Source organism: Culex quinquefasciatus, chromosome 3, assembly GCF_015732765.1.
Source record: "Culex quinquefasciatus strain JHB chromosome 3, VPISU_Cqui_1.0_pri_paternal, whole genome shotgun sequence".
Classification (NCBI taxonomy): Eukaryota; Metazoa; Arthropoda; class Insecta; order Diptera; family Culicidae; genus Culex; species Culex quinquefasciatus.
The window spans coordinates 113,056,286-113,080,826 of record NC_051863.1 but is presented as its reverse complement, the minus strand read 5'-3'; the positions used below and the strand labels follow the sequence as shown (position 1 = coordinate 113,080,826).

At 36.9% G+C, this 24,541-nt stretch overlaps 1 protein-coding gene across 1 annotated transcript in view; it reads left to right on the top strand.

Annotated features, from left to right (window-relative positions):
• LOC6042855 (sodium- and chloride-dependent neutral and basic amino acid transporter B(0+)) overlaps positions 1-21,672 on the top strand; it is a 223,388-nt gene extending 201,716 nt beyond the window's left edge. Inside the window, 7 exon segments of the mRNA XM_038258750.1 lie at positions 17,097-17,328; positions 17,727-17,884; positions 17,954-17,997; positions 18,068-18,160; positions 18,229-18,495; positions 19,583-20,091; positions 20,094-21,672. Of these exon segments, the coding sequence (XP_038114678.1) occupies positions 17,097-17,328; positions 17,727-17,884; positions 17,954-17,997; positions 18,068-18,160; positions 18,229-18,495; positions 19,583-20,091; positions 20,094-21,034 (2,244 nt within the window). The 3' untranslated portion in view covers positions 21,035-21,672.
• The last annotated feature ends 2,869 nt before the right edge of the window (positions 21,673-24,541 follow it).

Below are 24,541 nucleotides of genomic sequence, written 5' to 3'. Positions count from 1 at the left end.
TATTATTAAGAAAACGTTGATGAATAGAATATATGAAAATATAGGTACTCTAAGTGTCATGATTTTCACAATGAACATTTTAAATCGGAAAACGAAATGCATTTTTGGATTCTTCGGACGATTTTCTACTAGGAGAAGGTAAACGAAGTAAGCAAATAATAAAAATGTGTGTTTTTGAAACATAATTAAATAAAATTTCTGAATTTGAAGGCATTTTCAGTACAACAAATTTCATACAAAATGTGAAAACGTTTGATTTGTGCTTCAAATTCAGTTTAAAATGCAATATAAAAATATAATTTGTATACTTTTAACAAATTTCAGGCAAAATTCAGACCTTGTAACAATTTCACCTGAAATTTATATTTATTGTGATAAAAGCTAATAAATATAGTTAACTAAACATAAACATCATCGTGTCGATGATGCCTTCTGCTGGACTGTAACGCTGTCGATGCTGATTTGGTTGCTGAAGTTGCTGTTATGGAAATGCTGTTGGTGCTGTTCGTGCCATGGGATGGCTGTGGTCAGGTCGAGACTGGAACATGGTACAAATAGAAACGTGTGTGCTTGCTAACTTTACTGCTGCCGATATTTGTTTTGATCAAATTCTGATTTTTTTCCTATATTATGGCTCGTACAAAAGTTTTCTAAAACCTATTTAGTTAGTTTTAAGTTATGGTTCTCTTTATTAAGCTATGGTTCAATTGGTGTAGGTTTGGTGGGCGGCTTTTGTTTGAAATTTAGCGCGTTCCCCACTAATAATGTTTGATTCTTCTAATGACGACGCCTCTGCAAATTACTTGATTCCAAGAGCTGTAATGAATGCTTGTTTGGTGAATGACAAGCTGAATATATGCCATATCAACGTTCAGAGCCTCTGTGCTCGCCGTTTTTCCAAATTTGAAGAACTCAAACTAAACTTTATTACAAGCAAAGTGGATATTATCTGTTTAACAGAAACCTGGTTGGATGATTCCATAACTGATGCAACTATTGAAATACAAGGTTACAACTTAGTTAGACAAAACCGTAATCGGCACGGTGGGGGTGTATGTGTATACTTTAAGCAAAATATTAGCTGTAAAATTCTTAAGAAATCTCTTGGTGCAATTTCTACCAATGGTCGTTATGAAACTGATTTTCTGTTACTTGAAATGCAATTTAATGGAAATCGTTTTGTTTTAGCTGTGTACTACAACCCGCCACAAAGTGATTGTTCTTACCTACTTCGCACCCACATTGAACAATTTTGTTTAAAATATGAAAATTCATTTTTTTATTGGCGATTTTAACACTGATATTCGGAAAAATACTAGAAAAACTAATGATTTTATAGATACAATCGCTAGCATGTCGTTTTCTTGTGTCAATTTTGAACCTACTTTTTTTCTACAATGATGGTTGCTCTCTTCTTGATCTTTTATTGACAAATTCACCAGAATTGATACTCAAATTTAATCAAGTATCCATGCCCGGAATATCGGCTCATGATCTAGTGTTTGCTACTTTGGATTTTGAAAAACGTGTTGACCTAGACGGTTATTGGTATCGTGATTACAATAATTTTAACAATCATGCTTTCGAAAATGCATTATCGCGTCTTAGCATTAATGAATTTCTTAGCATCGATGATTCTGACATTCTTCTCAATACTTTGAACAATCATATGTTTATCTTACATGAACAAGCTTTTCCAGTAAAATTCAAGAAGTCATTTTATAAATCTTGGTTTAACCCAGATATTGAAAGAGCTATAATCAACAGAGACATTGCTTATAATGCTTACAAAAGATCAAAATCACCAGAACATCGCACCAATTACAACCGTCTTAGAAATGTTGTGAATTATTTAATTAAAACTGCCAAACGTGATCACGATCGACAACGTATCAACTTAAATGTTCCAGCTAGACAAATGTGGAAAAACATAAAAAAATTAGGAGTCTCTAAAAGTAAAAACAATAACATTGATAGCACCCATTCAGCGGAAGAAGTTAACAATTATTTTGCGTCTAATTATAGTGAAAGAAGATCGTCTAGTATTCACTATTCTCATTCAACAGATAGTTTCCATTTTAGGCAAATCCACAGTTATGAAATAGTGGATGCAGTTTACTCAATCAAGTCTAATGCTGCTGGTCTTGACAATCTTCCGATTTCATTTCTAAAAGTTGTTCTTCCCTTTCTACTGCCATTTTTTGAACATCTCTTTAATACTATCGTAAAAACATCCAATTTTCCAGCACTTTGGAAACGTGTTAAAGTGATTCCAATATACAAAAAGAGTGGATCTTCAGAAATTACCAATTTAAGACCAATAAGTTTGCTATGCACCCTCTCAAAAGTTTTCGAAAAAGTAATAAAGACCAAATTTCACATTACATTACTGAAATGAATTTCTTACATGCCTTGCAATCTGGGTTTAGAAAAATCATAGCACAGAAACAGCACTAATGAAAGTTCACGATGATATTGCGTTATCTGTTGATAAAAAATGTGTCGCTGTTCTTCTGCTGATTGATTTTGCCAAAGCATTCGATCGCGTTTCTCATGTTAAGCTTTTGAATAAACTTATTTCTTTGTACAATTTCTCAAATGCTGCTACGAAATTGTTAAAAGTTACTTAACAGAACGTTACCAGGCAGTTTTTTGAACGGTATTTTATCATCATTTATCCTTTGTGAGTCTGGAGTTCCACAGGGCTCTATTCTTGGACCATTACTATTTTCTCTGTTTATAAATGATTTGCCAAACGTTTTAAAATATTGCTCAGTACATCTTTTTGCGGATGATGTGCAAATTTATTTCTGTTCTGATCAAAACTTTAACATTCCTGATATTTGTTCGAAGATAAATTTCAACTTGAATCAAATTCATACTTGGTCTGAGTCTAATTTATTATCAATAAATCCTGCTAAAACTAAAGCGTTACTAATTACTAAACTTAAAACGAAACCTGATTTTCCTAACTTGATCATGAATGGCGCACAAATCTGTTTCGTCAACGAAGCAAACAATCTTGGCCTGATTTTCAGAGATAATTTAGAATGGGATCTTCAAATCAAATCTCAATGCCGAAAAATATACATATCTTTGAAGCAACTTACTCTAACAACGAAACATCTTGATGTTAATACTAAACTTAAGTTATTTAGATCGCTGATTTTCCACACTTTATCTATACCGATTTTATTTACTCTAATGCCAACGGTATGCATATTGATAGGCTACGTATTGCTTTGAATGCTTGTGTAAGATATGTTTTCAACTTAAATAGAATGTCTAGGGTTTCGCATTTACAAAAACACCTTATTGGATGTAGTTTTTCAAACTTCTATAAATTTAGATCATGTGTTGTCTTACACAGAATTAACACCAAAAACCCACATACCTTTATGCAAAATTAGTACCGTTTCGTAACACCAGAACTTACAGCTTTCTTATACCCAACCATAGCTCATTTTATTACAGTCAATCGTTTTTGCTAGGGGCATTGTAAATTGGAACAGCCTTCCGACAACATTGAAACAAAATACTTCCAAATATAATTTCAAGCAGAGTTTACTCGCCAACCTCAACATTAACCACTAGTTAAATAAGAGAACCAAATAAATTAAAGTTAGTTAATTTAAATTGAAGCAGAACTCAGCAGAACACACACTGTAACATAAAAAAGACTATGTCTTAAGTTACTATATGGAATAAAACAAATAAATAAATAAATAAATAAAATAAAACTATATCAGCAACCTTAGCGATGGTACATTCGACGTAAAATAAAATTCGAACACCTCTAACCTGATTTTACAACAAAACTATTACTATCAAAGTCACCCCGATATTCAAAATATTTTTTAAAGCAACTATTTTTTAAACACTATTGTTTTAGAAATAATAGTCTTGAGAAAACCCAAAAGTAAATTAAAATCCTATCAATGTCACCCCGCTTTACGGTACATTTATTTCAAGCAGATTTTAGAGTAACGTGACATTTCCGTGAAATTCCAATGGTTTTGTAACTGGCATGCCGCAAAATTTCAGTTTATTTGCTGTGAAATATCACTAGTCCCAGTAATAATGCTTAATTATTGTTTGATGTTGAACAACTTTTTATAGTTAGAATTTTTTTTTAATTGAATTCAAATAATCACACAAACATCATAAACTAGCTTTTATTTTTAGAAACTTTAAAATTTCACTTTTAACGCTTTACTATTATATTCAAGAACTGAATCCATTTTCCAGTAAGACTTCAGCAAAACAAAAGATAAGGATTAGGATTTTCAACTTTATTGCATGATACGAAGCTCTGCTTTTAAAAATTTAAAAATCATTTATTTTTAGAAGATATTAAGTGATCATCACTCTAAAATTGACATTTAAAGTTGCTGTCCTATTCAAATTGTTCAAAAAATATTGAACAAAACCCGGATCAGAACAATTTCCACATAATTTCAAAATCTCGTTTCCTGGGATTTTTGAAGCGCCAGGAAATTGAACGCTCTTCTCGTGAAGAACGCAAGCAAACCCATATTGTTTGTGCACAATTGTTTTTTGTCTGCTCTACAAGTTTGTAGAACATGCAATATCTCAAAAAGAAAGTATTTTATTTCCCGTAAAATAACATGTCTCTCGATTTTTAACACTTGAGACGCGGAAATAGCCTTCTTGATTTTTCACTATAAAAAAATCTACAAAAACAAAAGAAATCATAATATTTCTTGATGTTCCAGTTATCAACTATTGAGCATGAATTTATTACTGATTTATGTCTTATGTCATCTAAACGTTTAAAAAAGACGAAACCTTTTCAGAACAGGTTTTATTAAATAAATAAAATAAAAATGATCTGATAATTTTAAAAAGTAAAATTCACTTTTTGCGAATTTGTAACTAACAAAATCAACTCAAAATCCACTTTTGTAGGTCACCTTGTCTGGCAAAAATTGACACTCGTCGGCTATGTTTAACCTGAAAATTTTAAAATCCACCCCCAAGTTTTATTAGGTTTGCGAATTGTAACCCTAGCCGCAAGTTGCACAACAATGTTTCGCGCAAAAAAATAAACTTCTGCTGCAGCTAGATTCAATCCTACACCACCTCCCGTAACCGATCCGCCACGCTTGATCGCTTCGTTATCTCAACCATCTCGGATGCGCCACACGCCAACGCCGCGGACTTAAACTTGTAAGCTTAGAGAGACCGTCCTAGTCTACGCTCGCTTCAGCGACTAAACTTGTTGGGAGTGAAAAAATAAAAACAAAAGTGAAAATAATACCAACTGTGTACTAATCTTTAGTGTTGGGGTGCTGTTTTGTCTTCTAGGTGTGAGTCGGGTTAGGATGATGAGTTTGAGATTGTAATCTCTCCTTCGCTGTGGGGAGATAGTGAGTGTGAACTAGCGATTAGCCAGGCGCTGTCAATGCTGAAGAAACTTGAGGCGGAGTACAACTAGTTGCGGCGGCACTAAGGGTCTGTCATTATGCATTAAAATCGATAATTATGCATCACCGTCGTCTCGGTTGCACAATTGGACCCAGCAGCTGCACCCGAAGAAGAAGAAGAAGGAAAAGCTACAGCGTTGGAAGCTGCAGCGGCGGCAGTGCAGCCATCCAGATTGGAGGTGACGGTCTTGGTCATGAGGAAATCTACGAGTTTGGGTAATCACCGGTGGTCGTCGGCGTTCCGAAAGTGTGACCAAGTCGCGTTGAACTTAAGTAACGTTTAGAAGCAGCTATAAGTATAGAGGAGAAGTGGGAGAAGCTCCCGCTGGAAGTCGTGTGGGAAAGTGGAACCAAATCAAGGGAGTGCCAATTTCCCGGACCCGTTGAATCTGTGTAATAGGCAGCTTCGTGTGAAGAAATAACTGCCAAGAAGACTGTAGACTATAGTGAAATCGGTGGTTTTGGACGGTTATTTCCTGTTGCTGCTGGGTAAGAGATCGGCCGATTGGCTGGCGATTTGCCGGTTGCTACGGCGGTTGGCATTCCACGATGAGGAAGATTGATGCGACCAATGCGAAGTACCTCTTGGACTACCTGTACTACACGCGGGACGACGAACAGTTTCGGTTCTACAAGAAGGTAAGGGGATTAGACGTGTGGAGGCATATGTTGACTGGAAGCTGGCAAACCGTCATTTGGAGAGAAATGTGCAGAAAAAATTAACCCATGGCCCAAAACCGAATTTCAAACTTTTTATTTTTCATGTTTTTATATATTTTCCAATTTGCTATTCATTTTCTTTACAGTCATCCCACATATTCGGAACGGTTTCCAGATCGGCCAATGTTCAAAAAATCATAGCAAATCGATAATTGAACTTAATGATTCGCTTTTACCTTCATTTGAAAGCTTTTCTTGCGATCTTTCGAATGCTGTATCGAACATCTTCAAATTTTAACTTTTATATGAAGTTTTTGAGGAATTACTTTGACCCTTGAAATCCACAAATTCGGAACACTTTTTTCTTACGAATGTAAACAAACTTTGGATCTCTCCAGGAGTACATATTTATTACCAAATGGTTTGATAACTTTTTTTATGAAAATATCAGTTAAGTTTAGGTGTTCCACAATTGTGGGAGGCACAATAACATCCCACAATTATGAAACAGGCCATTTGGATGCAGTGTTTTGCTGCTCTGGACAAAATAGTCTTGGAATGAAGTTTTTGTTCAAAAAGTACTACTTTTACTAGTGAAATAGCAAGATAATGTCCAAATGATGGTTCTAAAAATAGTAAGGTCGACAGAAAAGCTACTTTTGGCATGCTATTGACAAATTATCATAAAAGTGTTCCGAATTTGTGGGTGTTCCGAATATGTGGAATGACTGTACCAATTTAAAAAAATATTTCTAAATTTCTTTGTTATTTTTATCGAATTTACCGAATAGAACTAAAGCGAACATTAAAGATTTATATATGTGAAAAAGACTCATAACAAGTGTAACAAAACAAGTTTGATCTATCTTGTATAATGATAATAATACAAGATTCAATAGTGTTGTCCTCTTAAAACTTTGGAAACCTGAAAAAATCATTAAAAGTTTCACTTCCAAAATTATAAACCAAAACTATAAGATCAAAAATTATATCTTGGATAAACCAAATTCAAATCGTCTCCCTTATTTTATAATTATAAATTCTAAATAAGTTGGTAGTCAAATATTAATTACTGGGATTTCAAATATGATTAAATTTAGAAAGTTTTAGAGGAAAATCTGATAAAATACTATAGATGCTCCAAATTGTGACATCTAACTGCTCAATTTTATGTATCTACTGAAATAGAATGTAAAGGCCCTTCTAAAAGCTTACTTAAATTATTTCATATAAATATTATTTCACGGTGCTCAAATTACCGTTATTATGAAAAAAATGCAATCCGAAATTTTGGGGTCTATCGATTCCTTACACCATAGCGCACCTCTGTGCAAAAACTGAAAACATTCGCAGATGTAGTTTTCGAGATACTGCCCTTTTAAGATGTTACATCAGATTTTCAATAAGAAAACCAAAACAATCTATTCATTTTTAGCATTTCAAAGAATATGCAATTCGAGATAATGATGTTTTTTGCTTCAAATGACTGTCAAGTATCGCTGGGCCAAGTTTCAGAAGGTTTGCTGATGTAGTTATACACAGCAAAAAATCCGATGGTAAAATCGCATGCAAAAGCATGCACATCACTGAATATTACACGCTGCATGTACAATTTTTGTTAACACAAAAAAAAAGTTGCAACCGACTGGATTCAAACCCAGCACCAACAGTAAGAACTGGCGCCTTAGCCCGCTCGGCCATCAGACCGATGAAAAATGGAAAGGATAAAAGTATATATGAGCTTGACATTTCGGTCAAGTAGGTTTCCCATACTGATGAGCTACATATTTCAGGGTGTAATATTACACAGAATTTCATAAAATATTGCAAAATTTATATTACACCCAGGCCTTTTACACGCAGCTGGATTACTACTTTATTTGCTGTGTAGAGATACAGCCATTTTAAAATGTGATTTCCAGCTTTTTCTTAGAAAATCTATACAATTTCAGCATTTTAAAGAATATGCAATTGCCAAGTATCTCTGGACCAAGTTTCAGAAGGTTTGCTGATGTAGTTCTCGAAATACAACCATTTTAAAATGTTATTTCCGACTTTTGCTAAGAGTTTCTAAGAGAAAGTCGAAAATAACAATTTAAATTGGCTGTATCTCGAGAACTACATCAGCTAACCTTCTGAAATTTGTCAAAAAATACTTGACAGTCTTATGAAGCAAAATTCATCATTATATCGAAATGCATATTCTTTAAAGTGCTGAAATTTTAAAGTTTTTATAGATTTTCTTAGAAAAAGTCGGATATAACATTTTAAAATGGCTGTATCTCGAGAACTACATCAGCAAACCTTCTGAAACTTGGTCAAGAAATACTTAGCAGTCTTATGAAGCGGAATTCATCATTATCTCGAATTGCATATTCTTTAAGATCTTGAAATTGTATTGATTTACAGATTTTCTTAGAAAAAGTCGGAAATCACATTTTAAAATGGCGGCATATCGAGAACTACATCAGCAAACCTTCTGAAACTTTGCCCAGAGATACTTGACAGTCATTTTAAGCAAAAAACATCATTATCTCGAATTGCATATTCTTTGAAACAGTCTTTTTTTTAAATTACTTAAAGGAATTAAGCTTGCTTTTGTTTGCGATTAAATCATCGGATTTTCTGCTGTTTTGCAAAAGTTACAAATCCAAATATTAAACAATTGAAACAAGCTAGCAATATAAGTTCAACAGGTAATTTAACAGGTTATGAATTCCTTCATCGAAAAGATCAGAACTTACCTTGAAGTAGTTGACCTAGTTGTTGCACCCACCTAGACCTAAACCAGCGGGATCTTAAGGTGACCAACACCAACCAGGAAAGATTGCAAATGCAACTTTTAAATAGGTCGACCCTTAGAAGAAGACCGGTCCGTTCGGCCGTTTCTATCGAAGCAGCGTGTGTGTGTGTAACCTAATCCTCACGTCACGGCTCAGGTGCAATCTGACTCCAGAAATAAACCAGACTCAACGCGAAGGTATTCGTGACTTGGGACTTGATTGCGTTGGCAGCATAATCAAATTCAAAACTACACTTTTCATACATCTACCGTGACAGTATCGTTGGTGAAAAATTTGCATGATAAATTTGTTTACGCTTCCTCGTTTACATTTTGGATCGTCGACGTCGCCTCACGTGCTTTTCCTCCACAGACTGATGAGCTTAAAATGAATGACGTGAAACGGTTTTGACGAGCAATTATGATGCAAAGTAAAGTAAAGAAGAGTGAAGCAAAAAAAGTGAACGCCGAGTGTTAACAACAACAATAAAACTTATCGCATAATTATAGACCGCTGGTAGTGACAGCTATTGTGGTAAGCACTCAGTCGGCTACTGTATCGTGTAAACATGCTAAATTTGCCTTGTGGGGCGAGACACGTGGTGAGGACAGCACACCTCTCGATAGAGGCATGTAGTGGATAACTGGAGCACTAATAGATGTAGCAGTTATTATTGGAAATGGTCTTCTTGTATAGCACTTAATCAGAAATATTATTTCAAAGTTACACTCGACCTGGTCTTACTGAAACTTTGTCTACTCTAGTTAACTAAGATTTTTTTTTCTTCAAGAAACTCTAACAAAAATATCGCGCCTTTTGCAGCCTTGCTGTTTTCAAAACTGAGGATGTTTCCATACTGCTAAAAATAATAACAAAAACACTTGCATAAGAGGTGCTAAGCTAAACACAGAACTCACAGAACTCCCAAGCTAGGCTGTTGATAGTGCAACGCTTTGCTTCTTTTTTAAACGTCAACTATAAACTTCCGATATGGTCTCACCGGCTGTAACACGGAGTTAAGCTTTCGTATAATGAAACTTATTATTACTATTATTTATTTTATTTATATTTATATATTTATTTTATTTTATTTTATTAAGACCCCTTCCATTTTTGAGCTTTGAATAAATATTACTTGTTTTCAACAATTTGCAGTCTGAAATGATGATAATATGGAAATTTGTCAAGGCTACTTTTATGTAAAATTAAACGCCCAATTGGATGACGTACTCAGAATTCCGAAAGAATAAAAACAATAAAAAAAGTTTTTTTTTCCTTTGCGGTGTCAGTTGACAATCCATCTCGACAAAAAAATAATTTTAAAACCAAGGGTCCTGATTGCTCAAAATCAACCACTCCATTCGCGAGCACAAATATCAGGCGACGCGATACTGCCCTGATGAATTCCTACCGTTTGTCACTTTCACACCATTCGCTTCCAAACACTCTCTCTTCTACTCTCCTTCTCTCTCTGATCGGCTCAGTCTCCGAACGGCTCAGACAGCCCAAACGTCGCCGATCACTCTGAACTGAAAATAATTTTTCTCTGATGCGCTGCGTTATACTCATTGATTTAGGTTGCCTAAAATCAATGCTATCAATTAAATTGTGCATTTATTTTGATTTCATAACATTATAGAAACCATTTAAAGAAACTTCCACTAAGAAAAAATCAAATTGATGGCAAACTGAGGGCGTGAAGACAAAAAGACTGCCGCACGATGCAGGGAAGTTTTCCATTCAGCTTCTCTGAAAGTGACAGAGTCAGAGAAGGCTATCTTTACAACCGCACCACTACATACTCAATCGCGAGTACCTCAGGTAGTACCGTAGCATTGAAAGCGTTGAAAACGATATAAACGATGAAAAGCTTAGAATGCTCCTATTGGAATCCAATGTACTCTGTTAAATAAACTTACGAAATCACGAAAACTGAAGTCTTTTTTTAGGCGATTTCAGGAGCACATGGGAAACAATTTAATTTGTGACCTACTCGAAGAAGTCCACATCCGAGTTCTCTCAAGAGAACTTCGGAATAATCAGCTTCTCGACATACCAAGACACACGACGAACTACGGACACCACAACCCTCTTGACGCCTGCTGGTGAAAGTTCAATCACTCGACTATTTTGGAAAATTTTGACTTTAATGTGTGTAAATCTATGTTTAGAAGTAGAATTTTGTTGCTTAGTTAGTAAGAAACCCAAAAGTCTGCAAAGATGATAAATAAATAAATCTTTAGCAGGATAAATGTCCTATGTCACAAAAGTTTTTGCATAAACATTGGACAGTTATGCAAAAACGGACAGGGCAAAAGAAACCGAAAAGCTACGATATCTTACATGTTCCCGAGCAGACGGAAATAACTTGGGAAGGTCAGTTTTTGATATTGTGAGAAGATCGAAATATGTTATTGGGATGATCGGATTAGTTGTTAAAATAACAAAAATCAATAACAAAGATTTGTTCGAAGAATAACTTAAACTGTTATTATGTTGTTATTGCAATAACAAACCAATAACACAGAAGGAATCATGAAGGAATAACAAGATTTGTTATTTTGTGCGGAGAGGTGGAGCAGCATAATAACAAAAAATGTTATTGAACTGGTATGTCTCCATAACAAAAAAAGTTATTGTTTTGGTTTATTTGTAATTTGCAAATAAACCTCTGTACTAGTCAGGGCTGCAGAGTCGGGTACCTCCAAGCGACTTTGAATCCATACTTTGAAGACAACTCCGACTCTGGATGCACGATATGACGTCAACGACGACTTCAGCTCTCCAGAAATACCCGACTTCACAGATTCCGACTCCAAGTAAAAGTTGCTGAAAATTTGCTGAATCCGATGCAGTCTCTGAGGTCTCACTCTTGCTCGAACTTCAACGTCAGCTCTGACTTCCTGGCTCTGTGAAAATAATAACAGTTTTTGTTATTCAAACTTCAAAAATTCTCAATAAATAAGTCAATTCCGTTAGGAAATATAACTAAATTAAAAAAAATGAACTCTCAAAAGTTAATTTTATCGGATTAATTTTAGCTTGAAACCCCATTTCATGGTGAAATAAATGACCCCGATGAAATTGGTCAAAATTATTTCATAGTTCTAGCCAATTTTAGCAAAGTCAATTAGGGGGTATATCAAACAATTAAAAAAATCAACTTTCAAAATTTCAACTTTTAAGAATAATTTAAGCTTAAGGACTCCAATTCACGGCCAAAATAATGACCCTGCCGAAATTGGTCAAAATTATCCCATAGTTCTTGCCAATTTTAGCAAAGTCCTTTAAGGGGTATATCAAATAATTAAAAAAATCAACTTTCAAAATTTCAACTTTTTAGAATAATTTTAGCTTAAGGACCCCATTTCATGGCCAAAATAATGACCCCGACGAAATTGGTCATAATTATCCCATAGTTCTAGCCAATTTTAGCAAAGTCCCTTAGGGGGTATATCAAATAATTAAAAAAAATCATTTTTCAAAATTTCAACTTTTTAGAATAATTTAAGCTGAAGGACCCCATTTCATGGCCAAAATAATGACCCCGACGAGATTAGACAAAATTATCCCAAAGATCTTAACATATTTAACAAAAGAAAAAATAATAACAGATTGTGTTATGGACACTTAGAAACTTTTCCATTTGTGCGATTTGTGGTAATTTTATTTCTAAGTCAGTATACCGAACGAATAACAAATTTTGTTATTAGGAGAGTTTTGAAATGTATAACATTTCCTCTTATTAGCGTGTTATTAAACATTTTCAATATAATATCACTTCAATACCAAATTTTGTTATTTTATCAGAAACTGTTATTATTTTTTCTTCTTGAAGTTGAACTTCAGGATAAAATAATAACACTTTCTGTTATTTTAACAGGATTTGTTATTGAAATATTATTAATTTTGTTATTACCGTCTGCCCGGGATTGTAGGAAACATCGGTATACAAGCTACTACAAACGAGTATATATCGAGCCACAAAACATATGCGTCAGCATTCTCGCGCCAGTATTTGAAGCTCAACTTGATTAACGTTATGATTCGAAATCCGAACACTTAGTAGCATATCATTTTTGTTATAGCTGACAAAAAATCATATAATAACTTGGAAATGAAGAAATATCATCAGGATATAGTATTAACAGTCAGTTTTAAGAGAATGCATGCAAAATATGTCGTTTCTAACAAATTTTCAACAGAATTTGAAAATTAAAATGACTTGTTGTGTTTCGAATCCCGGACACTGATAAAAGCTGATTCGAAATCCGGACACTTTTGCTTCGCATTCCGGACACTCGTTTTTGCTAATGAATGGCACAAATTTGGACTGAAATGTTAGTGAATGGCATTCTTTAGGTCTCAAATAAGCTGTTAACATCAAAACAATCGATATTTGGTATAAAAATTTGCTTGAATTCAAGGAAATCAAAATCATAAATTTCTGCTTTGCCTTCCCGGTGCTTCAGACGCCTATGAAATATTTCACGTGAAATGTTTTGCATTTTTGGTAATCTTATAATTTTATTTTATTTAATTGTTTTTACATTAACTACAGTGTTCAAACAAACTTTAAATGAATGTTGATGTTAGAATTCATCAAATAACCCATTTTTGACATTTATAATGCAAACTTATATAAAAATAATTGATAAAACAAGATGAGGTGTCCGAGGTTTCGAAGCGTCCGGGAATTCGAATCATGACGTTACTTGTCGACTTGGTGACGAAGCGTCGAAAATCGATGCAGTGTGATTTTTCAGCGATTTTTCCGATTAAAATTCATGCTGAATCGTCATATTTACGAAGATGAAAATGATGTCCAGCTAGTAAAACCTATACCGTAATCTGGGGCGAATCGGGACTACAGTCTGAATAGGGAAAGCAGTGTTAAGAGCACTTAAAGCTTTTAAATTTGTAATTGGATGTACACATTTTGTTGTTCTAACCGAAACCAACCAGAAAAATCAAAATATTGTGCTCCAACATGGTTAAAACGGCTGTCCTAATTTGCCCCATGTGCCCCGATTGACCCCAGTTTACGGTACCTTTCTTTAGTAAGAATGGCAACAATGAACAAAATACGTACATTACAAGCTATTTCGAAGGTTATTTTTGCAATTTTTTCCTTCTCTGTCCAATTCGTTCTCCTTAGTAAGAGTAAACTCTCTCCCCATTAAGAAAAAATCGGCTGTTAAAAGGTAGTCCATATCTTAGCTCAGGATAACAACTGCACCAATGTATTTGTTAAAGCAACCAAATAAATGAAATGAAATGAAAAAAAACGTACATTACATAAATATAAAAACTTTAAAACCAGCATAACAAAATATAAACGTCAACCTTTTAAGCTGATGAGAAATTTCTCAAAATTGACACTTTAAGATAAACTAGTAAATTTTCCCTTAAGGCAGGCCGCCACCCTAAAACATTTTTTTTTGTTTTTTTTTTTTTTTTTCTAAAAATCTATAGAATGTTACAGTCCAGACTCGATTATCCGAAGGCCTCAGAAAAATTGCTCTTCGGATAATCGAATCTACGGATAATCGAAACTTCGGGTATTCGAGGCTTCGGATAATGGAGTCTGGACTGTAATTAATTTCATGTTATTTATACCCGAAGTTATCAAAACCAAAAATTCAATTCCATCGATGGAGCGTAAGCGCGCATACATTGACGAACCTGAAGCGTTTACTGACATCAGCTTCGAAAATGTCGATGCCTAATCCTATAATCTCATCTAACACAAACGCAGCCAGTCCGATGAAAGCATGCTAGAAAGTCTTGTGATTTAATGTCGCCTCAAACACTTTTCTTGTCATTATAAATAATTGCAGTACACCCAAGAACACCCGCCAGTGTATTGGAAAAATTAAAGCGGCTAGCCCCACTACATTGTATTTACCGCAGAGAAGATTCTGATAACGGATCACATATCACAGAATCTACAGGGGAGGAAGGATGCGTGGACATTTCGTATCAAACGCTCCAGTTTACAGTTTTATGTATGTTGAAATTTGAAAAACGCCATTAACTTGGGTTCAAATTTTACTTCCCCATGAAGTATAAAGGTACCAAATTATTTCTGAGAACAAAGCTTCGTGCAAATCGAAGAGCAGTACACTGGACTGTTTGATACCAATTGTTGTTAAACGAACAGGGTCACTTTTTAGTTTGACACCCTCTTTACACAGAGCTTACACTTTCTACCAAACGTTTGGTATGATAGTAAGTGAGCGTCCCGGGTAAAAAGTAACTATTCGTCACTTTTTAGTTTGACAAAACTGACGGGATATAAATTAAAAAATGTCAAACGAAAAAGTGACCAACAACTGGGGGTTTAGTATAGGACCAACTTTTTCTGATTTTCTTTTAGTAAACAAAGTTTGACAAGCTTGCAACATGAGAGCGCAATCGTGTACAGTCTTGACTCGATTATCCGAATATTCGGTTATCCGAAGTGAACTTTTTCCAAGGATAATTGATTCTTGACTGTGTTTTCCTTCATGGCTTTAATTAATAATTTGTATACAAAAATTTTACCACATTTCAATAGTTGAAATGTTCTAATTAAGCATAAGCATAAGCATAAGCATAAGCATAGGTGCCCACCCGCAGTTGCTACTCCGTTATTGACCAGGACCTCCAGAAGTTACATCCACGAGCCGTGGAAGATAAGTGGGTGCTATCTTTCCTCGCTTCGCAACTTCTCAAAGGCCCCTATCATGCTGATCAATACCGGCGCCGGCCACGACCAGTGGTAGGGTCACGGGGAAGTGGATGGGAATGTTAGTCCGATACTTGAGTGATAGAGACCGCCCAATCGACTGCTTCTCCGACAAAGTATCACATGAGTTTTGAGGGGTTAGTAGATGGGTATGAGGTCAGGATTCACGAGTGGCAGTGATGTGACCATGAGCATTTTGTTTATCGGTTGAAATTTTAAATCTTAGGCAGCCGGCTGCGGAAAGATAAATAATTGATTATTTAAAAATTTGTTTTAATCGAACGCGTGCCAACCGAGCGGTAGTGCTATGGGCTGGACTTATCAGTATATTTTTACTGTTGGTACAATTAAGATAACGCGAGCAAATGTCAAAAATAGTAGATGAGTTAATACTAAAGCTGCCAGTTGGAATAAATTATTACGATCAACGAATATAAACGAAAAGAAAACAGGACACCACGTAACCGATTGTAATGAAATAAAAACAATAACTTAAACGAACTTAACCGGCGGCGTGCCTTCCTATCAACGATGGTAAAAGAAGGACTTATAAATTTAAAATATAAAAAGACTCCAAAAAATACGTTGCATAGTAACCGCGAAGTCCCGCTACTCACAATCGAATCCGAAAGATAGCTATCTAGAATTTTAAATATAGTATTAATTCGACCGCGATCCTCCAGAAATTCTTCGTCGGCGTGCCTTCCGATCAACGGTGATGTAAGAAGGGCTTTATTCATTAAAATGATTTTATATCATAAGCCTTAAAACATATTCGTCGGCGTGCCTTCCGATCATCGATGATATAGAAAGGACTTAATCCAGCAATACGACTTGCTTGTCTCGAAAAAAAAAAAGAATTCGGATCGTTTCTATCGACAACTATGTAAAGAGAACAAAAATAAACTCATTGGCCAACGAACGCGCGAACTAAAAATAAAGAAAAAAGAAGAAGAAGAAGACCAATCACCCCATGCACACAAACAGCGACACAAAAGAGATGAAAACAACACGAATCAGAAGAAATCCAATCACCCCATGCACTCGAACAGCGACACAAAAGAGACGGAAAATAACACGAAAAAACAGGACTGAGCGTCCACACAGGCACCGCACTACTCTCAATAGTTGAAATGTTCTAATTATAAATAAAGTGTTGTCTATCCAGAAAACCGTTTTCCAAGAAGTTGAAATGAATAAAAATTATGTCGAACAGGTTCCGAACTTCTTCCTGGCTGGTTATCCTTGTTCATTCTTCAATCTCGCGTGCTAAAAGAAGTTGTCGACCTACATTCATGGTTGTTCTGACTCCGATTGCATCAACATAATTCCACCTCTCTTTTGCCACTCCACACCAGATTGCATAATGAAGATCGCAAACCGTCCAATTAAAGTACCTCCTCCCGGGAGGACTCTAATCCGACGATTATTAATGACATTTTCTCCTGTTTTTTTCTCTCTCTCTCTCTTCCCCAGTCAAGATCATCAATATTTCGCGGCGTGTTACTATGCCTGTGTCTGAACCTGACCTACGCCAACGTGGCCCGGTTCCCACGCGAGCTGCAGCAGCACGGGTCCGCGTTCCTCGTGCCGTACCTCATCCTGCTGCTGCTGGTCGGACTGCCGGTGGTGCTGCTCGAGATCTCCCTCGGCCAGTTCCTGGGGCAGGGTTCGGCCCACATGTGGCGCGCGGCGCCCTTCCTCAAGGGTGAGTAGTCCTACTGTCAGGAAAGATGGATGGTTGGCACAAAATCGAAGAAATGAAAATTTACCTTTCTTGAGTTTTTAAAAGGCTTAAATAAAATAATACACTCAACCCCCGGTGGTTGGTCACTTTTTCGTTTGACATTTTTTAGTTTGTACCCCGTTGGTTTGACAAAGTCAAACTAAAAAGTGACGAACTGTCACTTTATACACGGCGCTCACGCACACTATCAAAACAAACGATTGGTGGTGTGTGTGAACTCCGTGTAAAAGGGGTGTCAAACTAAAAAGTGACCCCGTTCGTTTGACAACAGTTGGTGTCAAACCATCGGGGTTTGAGTGTAATGAAATCAGAACGGATCCACCTTTTGACCTAATCCTAACCCCTTTATTTGTTTTCAGGTGCTAGCCTAGTCGGCCGCATTGCTTCTTGGCTGGCGGCGATCTGGACCTCGATGCAGTCGGTGATTGCGCTGCTGTACGTCGGCATGCTGTCAATCAAATCTGTGCCATTTAGAGAGTGTGATAAGGCGGTTACGATCAACCAGCAGTCCATTCATGTGAGTCAACTCTGAAGCCCTAAAGTTTTTTGGTAATGTTTGAAGACATTCTACTTTTGCTTTTTGTAGGACGGTTATGAGGTGGAAACCAACAACGGACAGGAATGTTTGAAGTGAGTAAAGTCGGAAGTGCCAATTTGAATTTTCCAATTTTTCCTCATCAAATATTTGAACCTTTCGCAGATTAACATTTCTCCGTCCAGTGTGGCGAAGTTCCCTCTACTTTGGACTGCTGGCGTTGAGTTTGATACTTTTGTGGGTCATTTCTATGGTGTGGTAAGTTTCGACATCAAAACGTCTTCTTGTCCCTCAGTTATTCTCATTGAAATTCGTCGATTTTCCAGCACTCACAGCGCCAAGATCAACCGGCGGTCGATCTACCTGTTTGGCTTTCTGGCGCTGATTCTGCTGGTGTTCCAGACCGGCTGGGAGGTGACCAAGGCCATCAACGAGGAGTACGTGCCCGAGCTGTGGCCCTTCTATCCGGAGTCGTTCGCGGACAGTACGGTGTGGTTCAACGCGCTGGTGCAGGTCATCTACTCGCTCAACATCGGCATCGGGGCGATTCCGGTGCTGACCGGGAAGTTTCTCTACAAGGGCGATGCCATCAAGTGAGTAGCTTGTTGTTTCCGAGAGTTGAACTGTTTTACAGAACTGGTTTTGACGTTTTTGTTCGAATGTTCGAATTAGTGACAATCTAAATTTGAACATTCGAAATAGCGAAATTCGAATTAACGAATCCGCTCTGTACGCTTGAACAAAACAAGTGCAGTTGGTTATGTTACACACATGAAGTAAACTCTCCTCAACTCGGTACGTAAGATTAAAGAACATAACAATTTCTTCCTATGTGCGCTCAACAAGAATTACTTTCAACTCCAAATTGCAGGAAAGTCGGAATGTTGTCATCTAACATCACCCGGAAGATGTTGATAGATATTGCCAAATAACTTCGTTCCTTCGGAGGAAATTAACCGCTCCTGGAAAGTTGTTCTGTGAATTCCATTTCAGTCCACGAGCATTGAGCGGATAACCTCATTCAGCACAGATGATGAGGCTTTTGACAATTTTCCAAGGCAGTTGGATTTGCTTTTATACTTGGATTTTTTTCAATTGTAATTTTTCTAACAGTCCTACTATTAGAAATATTTCTTCAGGAACTCCTCCGGTCTTTGTTCCTGACTTGTTCTCTGCTACTGATTCGTACTTCCTTTTGGTTTCGTCTGTTTGCTGTTTCAGTAAAGAATAGAGTTTAACGCATGCCTTTTTGATTTGATTCTTGTTTACACCTTGTTCATTGGTTGGGTATACTTATTCTTTGTCGTGTTCTTCCTGGATCAAGAACAATTTTTTGATAATCGATTAAACAGGGGATGTACGGAGCAGATACAAACAAATTTGCCTGAAATGTCTTGTTGCTCGTCTACAAGTCAGTGTTGAGGTTCAATGCACAAATAGGGCAAGCTGCCCGGAAATGGCGAGAGCTATCAATGCATTGTATGCGTTGACTGTTGAACGCAACCTTACCTTGCAGAAAATTCACACGTGCTGAACTCTGCTCTTCCAAGTCGATGCTCGTTGAAGGTCTGCTGCCACATTTTTAAAACCCATCCCCTTTGATCATGATACGGATAGCATTTGAGGCCATAACATTGGCAACAATAAACTAAAACAATCTTTCCTTCCCCTTCCCCACAGGACATCGTTCGTGTACATCTTTTTCAACATCCTCATCACGACGATCGCGGTCGTCTTCTACGTGTTCCAGTTCCACAACACCGCCCCCGCCAGTCCGGACCTGCTGTACCCGGAGTTGGCCACCCTGACGGCAGTGTACGACCGAGCCGTGACGGTGAACGAGTCGGACCCGCTGCTGCAGCGCATCATCCCGGGTCTGTCCTTTGCGCTGCTCTTCGTCTGCTCGCTGGTGTCCGTGACGATCTACATCTACACCTCGACGCGTATGATCCAGAAGCACCCGAACTACACCGTTTGCCTGGCTGGACTAGTTGTCGCAATAGCCGGACTATTGTGCCCCAACTACATCTTTCCCCGACTGCTGGACACGCGGATCGTTGGGTCGCTGATCGTGTGTGCGATGATCTTCGAGATCATTATGATCATTTGGGTGTACGGGTCGAAGAATTTGTACACGGATCTGGAGTTTTCGCTGGGGCGGCCGGTGTTGAAGGCGTGGCTGTTCATCTGGGGATCATTCCGGTGCTGTTGATCGCGATCTTGTCCTGGTGGACGATTACCTACTTTGACAACGACCTGTTGATTGACTTCTTCCCCAAGTGGATGTCGGTGGTGTTTAGTTTGGTGGTGATCATGTTGTTGGCTTGCGTGGAGATTAGCAAACAGGTCGATTACAACATCTTCAGCATGATTCATGGCGCTACGAAACCATCGAAAGATTGGGGACCGGCGGATCCTCTGGTGCGTCACGCCTGGAAACAGTGGAAGTCCGTGTGCGAGGACACCGGCGAACGGGACTTTACGCTGCGACGGCGTGGAACCAAAGACTACACCAACTCGATCAAGAAGGGCCAGTACTCGCACTCCAACAAGTACGGATCGTCCAACCGGAATCTCTCGACCGCGGGCAGCAACTCGCCCAACTACAGCGGCTCGGTATTTGGAGATTCGGCCATTGAAGAGGACATCAGCGTTGACAAGTACCCGCAGTACAAGCAGAAGAACACCGCGTACAGCGTAGACTCGATCAGTCAGGAAAAGTCCCCGCACGCGTCGGCAAGCTCGCGAAAATCATCCCAAACCGACAAGCGGACGCCGAGCGAACGAAGCCAAGCTGGGCTGATCAACTCGAGGAAGACCTCGGACAACAGCTTCACGTCGCGCATCGAAATCATGGCCGATGACCACGGCTACCGGGGTGGTGCCATCGTGCGGAATCCCCTCGCCAAGGTGGACAAAGTCAACCAGCTGGCGCCGCCCGTGCCGACGTACCTGCTGTCGAGTCAGGCCAAGCCAGCACAGCCCAAACCACAGAACAATGCTCAAACCAACAAGAATCCGTACCCGGACGAGGGCTACAACCGGGACATTTTCATCAGCAACGGCCAGGCGGACCACATCTGCTGGCGAAAGTTCTCCATCAACTCGGAGGAGTACTCCACGGAGCTTTAAAACAGTGAACTTGTTTTATAGATATAGTCGTTTCGTTGCGTTATTTTTGGCCCCGCCCCCAACCACGTTGTGTAAATATTAGTATATTAGTTCGAGAGATCGTTGAGTGATCGTAACGGAACCGAGCAGTAGGATTTCACCTACGAAACCTAGGAAAAAGCCAAACTTATTTATTGTAATAACTAAACCTAAAAAGCGAATCTAGTGTCACCTTTTGTAATTTTTAAAAACACACACACACATTCCTTCCTCTCTATCTATCTGAATCTTTATTGGTAAAGTGTAACACGAAGCAAACAAGTTAAACAATTTGAAACCCGCTCCCTAAGTTCGTGTTAGGGTCGAATAGGACTGATTTACGCAATAGATGTTATGTAATTGAATCCGTTTTGTTTTCTCATTTTTCTTCGCTGTTATATGGTGTCAGAAGAACCCCTCTTAAGTAGAGAATAGTTACGCTTAGCAACGCCAACGCAAAACGTTATGAGCAACAATTCGATTGGTAGTTTGTTACGGAATATCTATTGGAAGAAGTCTTTCCTAAAAAGGAATTACAGTAGAAAGTTAGAATAAATCGAACGAGGTGTACATACTACTATTACAGAAGAAAATAAACAAAAATAAAACAAGTAACAAAACGTAAAATGATTTTACTTTTAATATCACATGTGAGCAGTTCTCTCAGATTTCGGTCATTCGATTTTTTTTTTTGCATTTTTTAACCCGACTTAAACATTTCTGGTGCCTTCGGTATGTCCAAAGAAGCCATTTTGCATCATTAATTTGTTCATATAATTTTCCATGCAAATTTGGCAGCTGTCCATACAAAAATGATGTATGAAAACTCAAAAACCTGTATCTTTTGAAGAAATTTTTTGATCGATTCGGTGTCTTCGGCAAAATTGTAGGTATGAATATGGACTACATTCAAAAAAATGATACAGGGTAAATTTTTTTTGTGATTTTTTATTTAACTTTTTATCACTAAAACTTGATTTGCAAAAAAAACACAATCTTATTTTTTATTATTTAATATGTTTTAAAGGACATCAAATGCCAACTTTTCAGAATTTCAAGGTTGTGCAAAAAATTTTTGACCGAATTATGAACTTTTTAATCAATACCGATTTTGTGTGGGTCTCGTGGCGCAGGGGTAGCGGCTTCGGCTGCCGATCCCGATGATGCTATGAGACGCGGGTTCGATTCCCGCCTTATCCACTGAGCTTCTATCGGATGGTGAAGTAAAACGTCGGTCCCGGTTTCTCCTGTCTCGTCAGAGGCGCTGGAGCAGAAATCCCACGTTAGAGGAAGGCCATGCCCCGGGGGGCGTAGTGCCAATAGTTTCGTTTTTCGATTTTTTCAGAAATTCGAACTATTGGTCGCAAAAAATTTTCAACTTCATTTTTCAATGTAAAATCAAATTTGAAATCAAAAAGTGCTTTAGTACAATTTTGATAAAGTGCACCGTTTTCAAGTTAAATCCATTTTAAGGTGACTATTTTGAAAATAATCGCAGTTTTTCATTTTTGAAAATAAGTGCACATGTTTGCCCACTTTTGAAAAAAAAAATATTTTTGAAAAGCTGAAAAAATTCTCTATATTTTGCTTTTTTGAACTTTGTTAAAACGATCCTTAGTGGCTGAGATATTGTCATGCAAGAGTTTAAAAACAGAAAAATTGATGTTTTCTAAGTCTAACCCAAACAACCCACCATTTTCTAACGTCGATATCTCAGCAACTAATGGTCCAATTTACAATGTTAAAATTTGAAACAGTGATGAAATTTTCCGATCTTTTCGAGAAAAAAAATTCAAAAATTTTAAGCCAAGACAAATATTATAAAAGGGCGTAATATTGAGTTTTTGGCTCTTTTGACAAGGATGTCTTGATTTAAAAATTGAAAATATTGTTTTCGAAAAGAACGGAGAATTTCACGAATGTTTCATTTTTAAAATTGTAAATTGGACAATTGGTTGCTGAGTCCCAGCTTTTAAAAAAAATAATGTTTTTTTGCTAATCAAGTTTTAGTGACAAAAAGTTTAAATAAAAAATCACCAAAAATTTTTTTATCGTTTATCATTTTTTTTAGTTTAGTCTATATTCATACCTACTACTTTGCCGAAGACACCGAATCGATCAAAAACATCCTTCAAAAGATACAGATTTTTTATTTGTCTCATATCATCATTTTTTCGTCCCGCCCGTGTGGATCAATCGGACCGCGCACTGGACTCACAATCCAGAGGTTGCAAAAAGATATTAAGGGTTTAAAAAATCAATTTTTAACGGTAATTTGCAAAAGCTATGAGAAAAAGTCAAACCAATCCTGGATGTCTAAGACACATTTTGAAGTGCTTCAAAAGACCTTTCGAATGCAACTAAGAGAGTTGGAATTGATCAAGTAATATGGAAATGCGAGCAATTTTAAGATTTTTTAGGTTTTTTGGACCTCAAAATTCAATGCCCGTTTTACCCCATTTCTCGTTGTCGTAAAGGGCTCATATTTGGCATGAGTTCATCTCATGTGTAGACAAACAAACGCTGAAAGTTTCATCCAAATCGGAGCACTTCGATACGACCTCTAGAACAAACCGAGCAGAATTTACAAATACTGCCTTTTAAAAAATACAAAAATTAAAATTCAAAAAAAGACCGATTCTGTAGAGAATTACTCATGTTCAACTCCCTCTTGAAACGAAGCTACTTCAGCTTTCTCAATTTGCTCCATGTGAGCCGTTTCGCCCCAGATCAGGGTTGCCACATTTGATTCTGTATTTTTTAGGGTCAAAAATCTGTATATCTGTATCAGGGGGACGAAAATCTGTATTTGGAATCTGTATTGGTATTTTTAAACATTTTTTCAAAAAACAAAATATTCTTAATAGTTTTTAATGCATAAAAATGCTATACAATCTAAAATTTAATGTATGGACTCATCCAGCAATTGAAAAAAAAATATTTAAAGAATTAAAATTATTTAATTTTAATAAAAAATCGGGAAAATCTGTACAACTGTATGTTTTTCTTAAAATCTTTATTTCTTTATATACAGATTCTGTATGACCTCATCACCTCAAAAATCTGTAAAATACAGATAAATCTGTATTTGTGGCAACCCTGCCCCAGATGACGGTATTCGTTGAGTGCTGTTTGGATATTTTTCTTCCCCAAAAAAACCATATTTTTACCGTAGCGTTGTTACTACATCTTTTTAAAAGCATGATCTTAAATCATTTAAAGTTCGCGAATTTATTTATTGAACTTTTTTCAGAATTAAACACAATGAAAATAATCTTAAACCAAGAATGAATTAGAATGGAATTTTTAATTACGACAGTGCTTCTAACTAACTCCTTCGAATTATCTTACAAATAAACTATCTTGCAATCGCTAGAAGTTTTAGGGAGTTCTATTATTACTACTCAAATAATTACTTTTAAATTTGATGCATAATACTGTATTATTATTAATACACAACAGTTCATTGAATTTTACTGTTTCGATTTT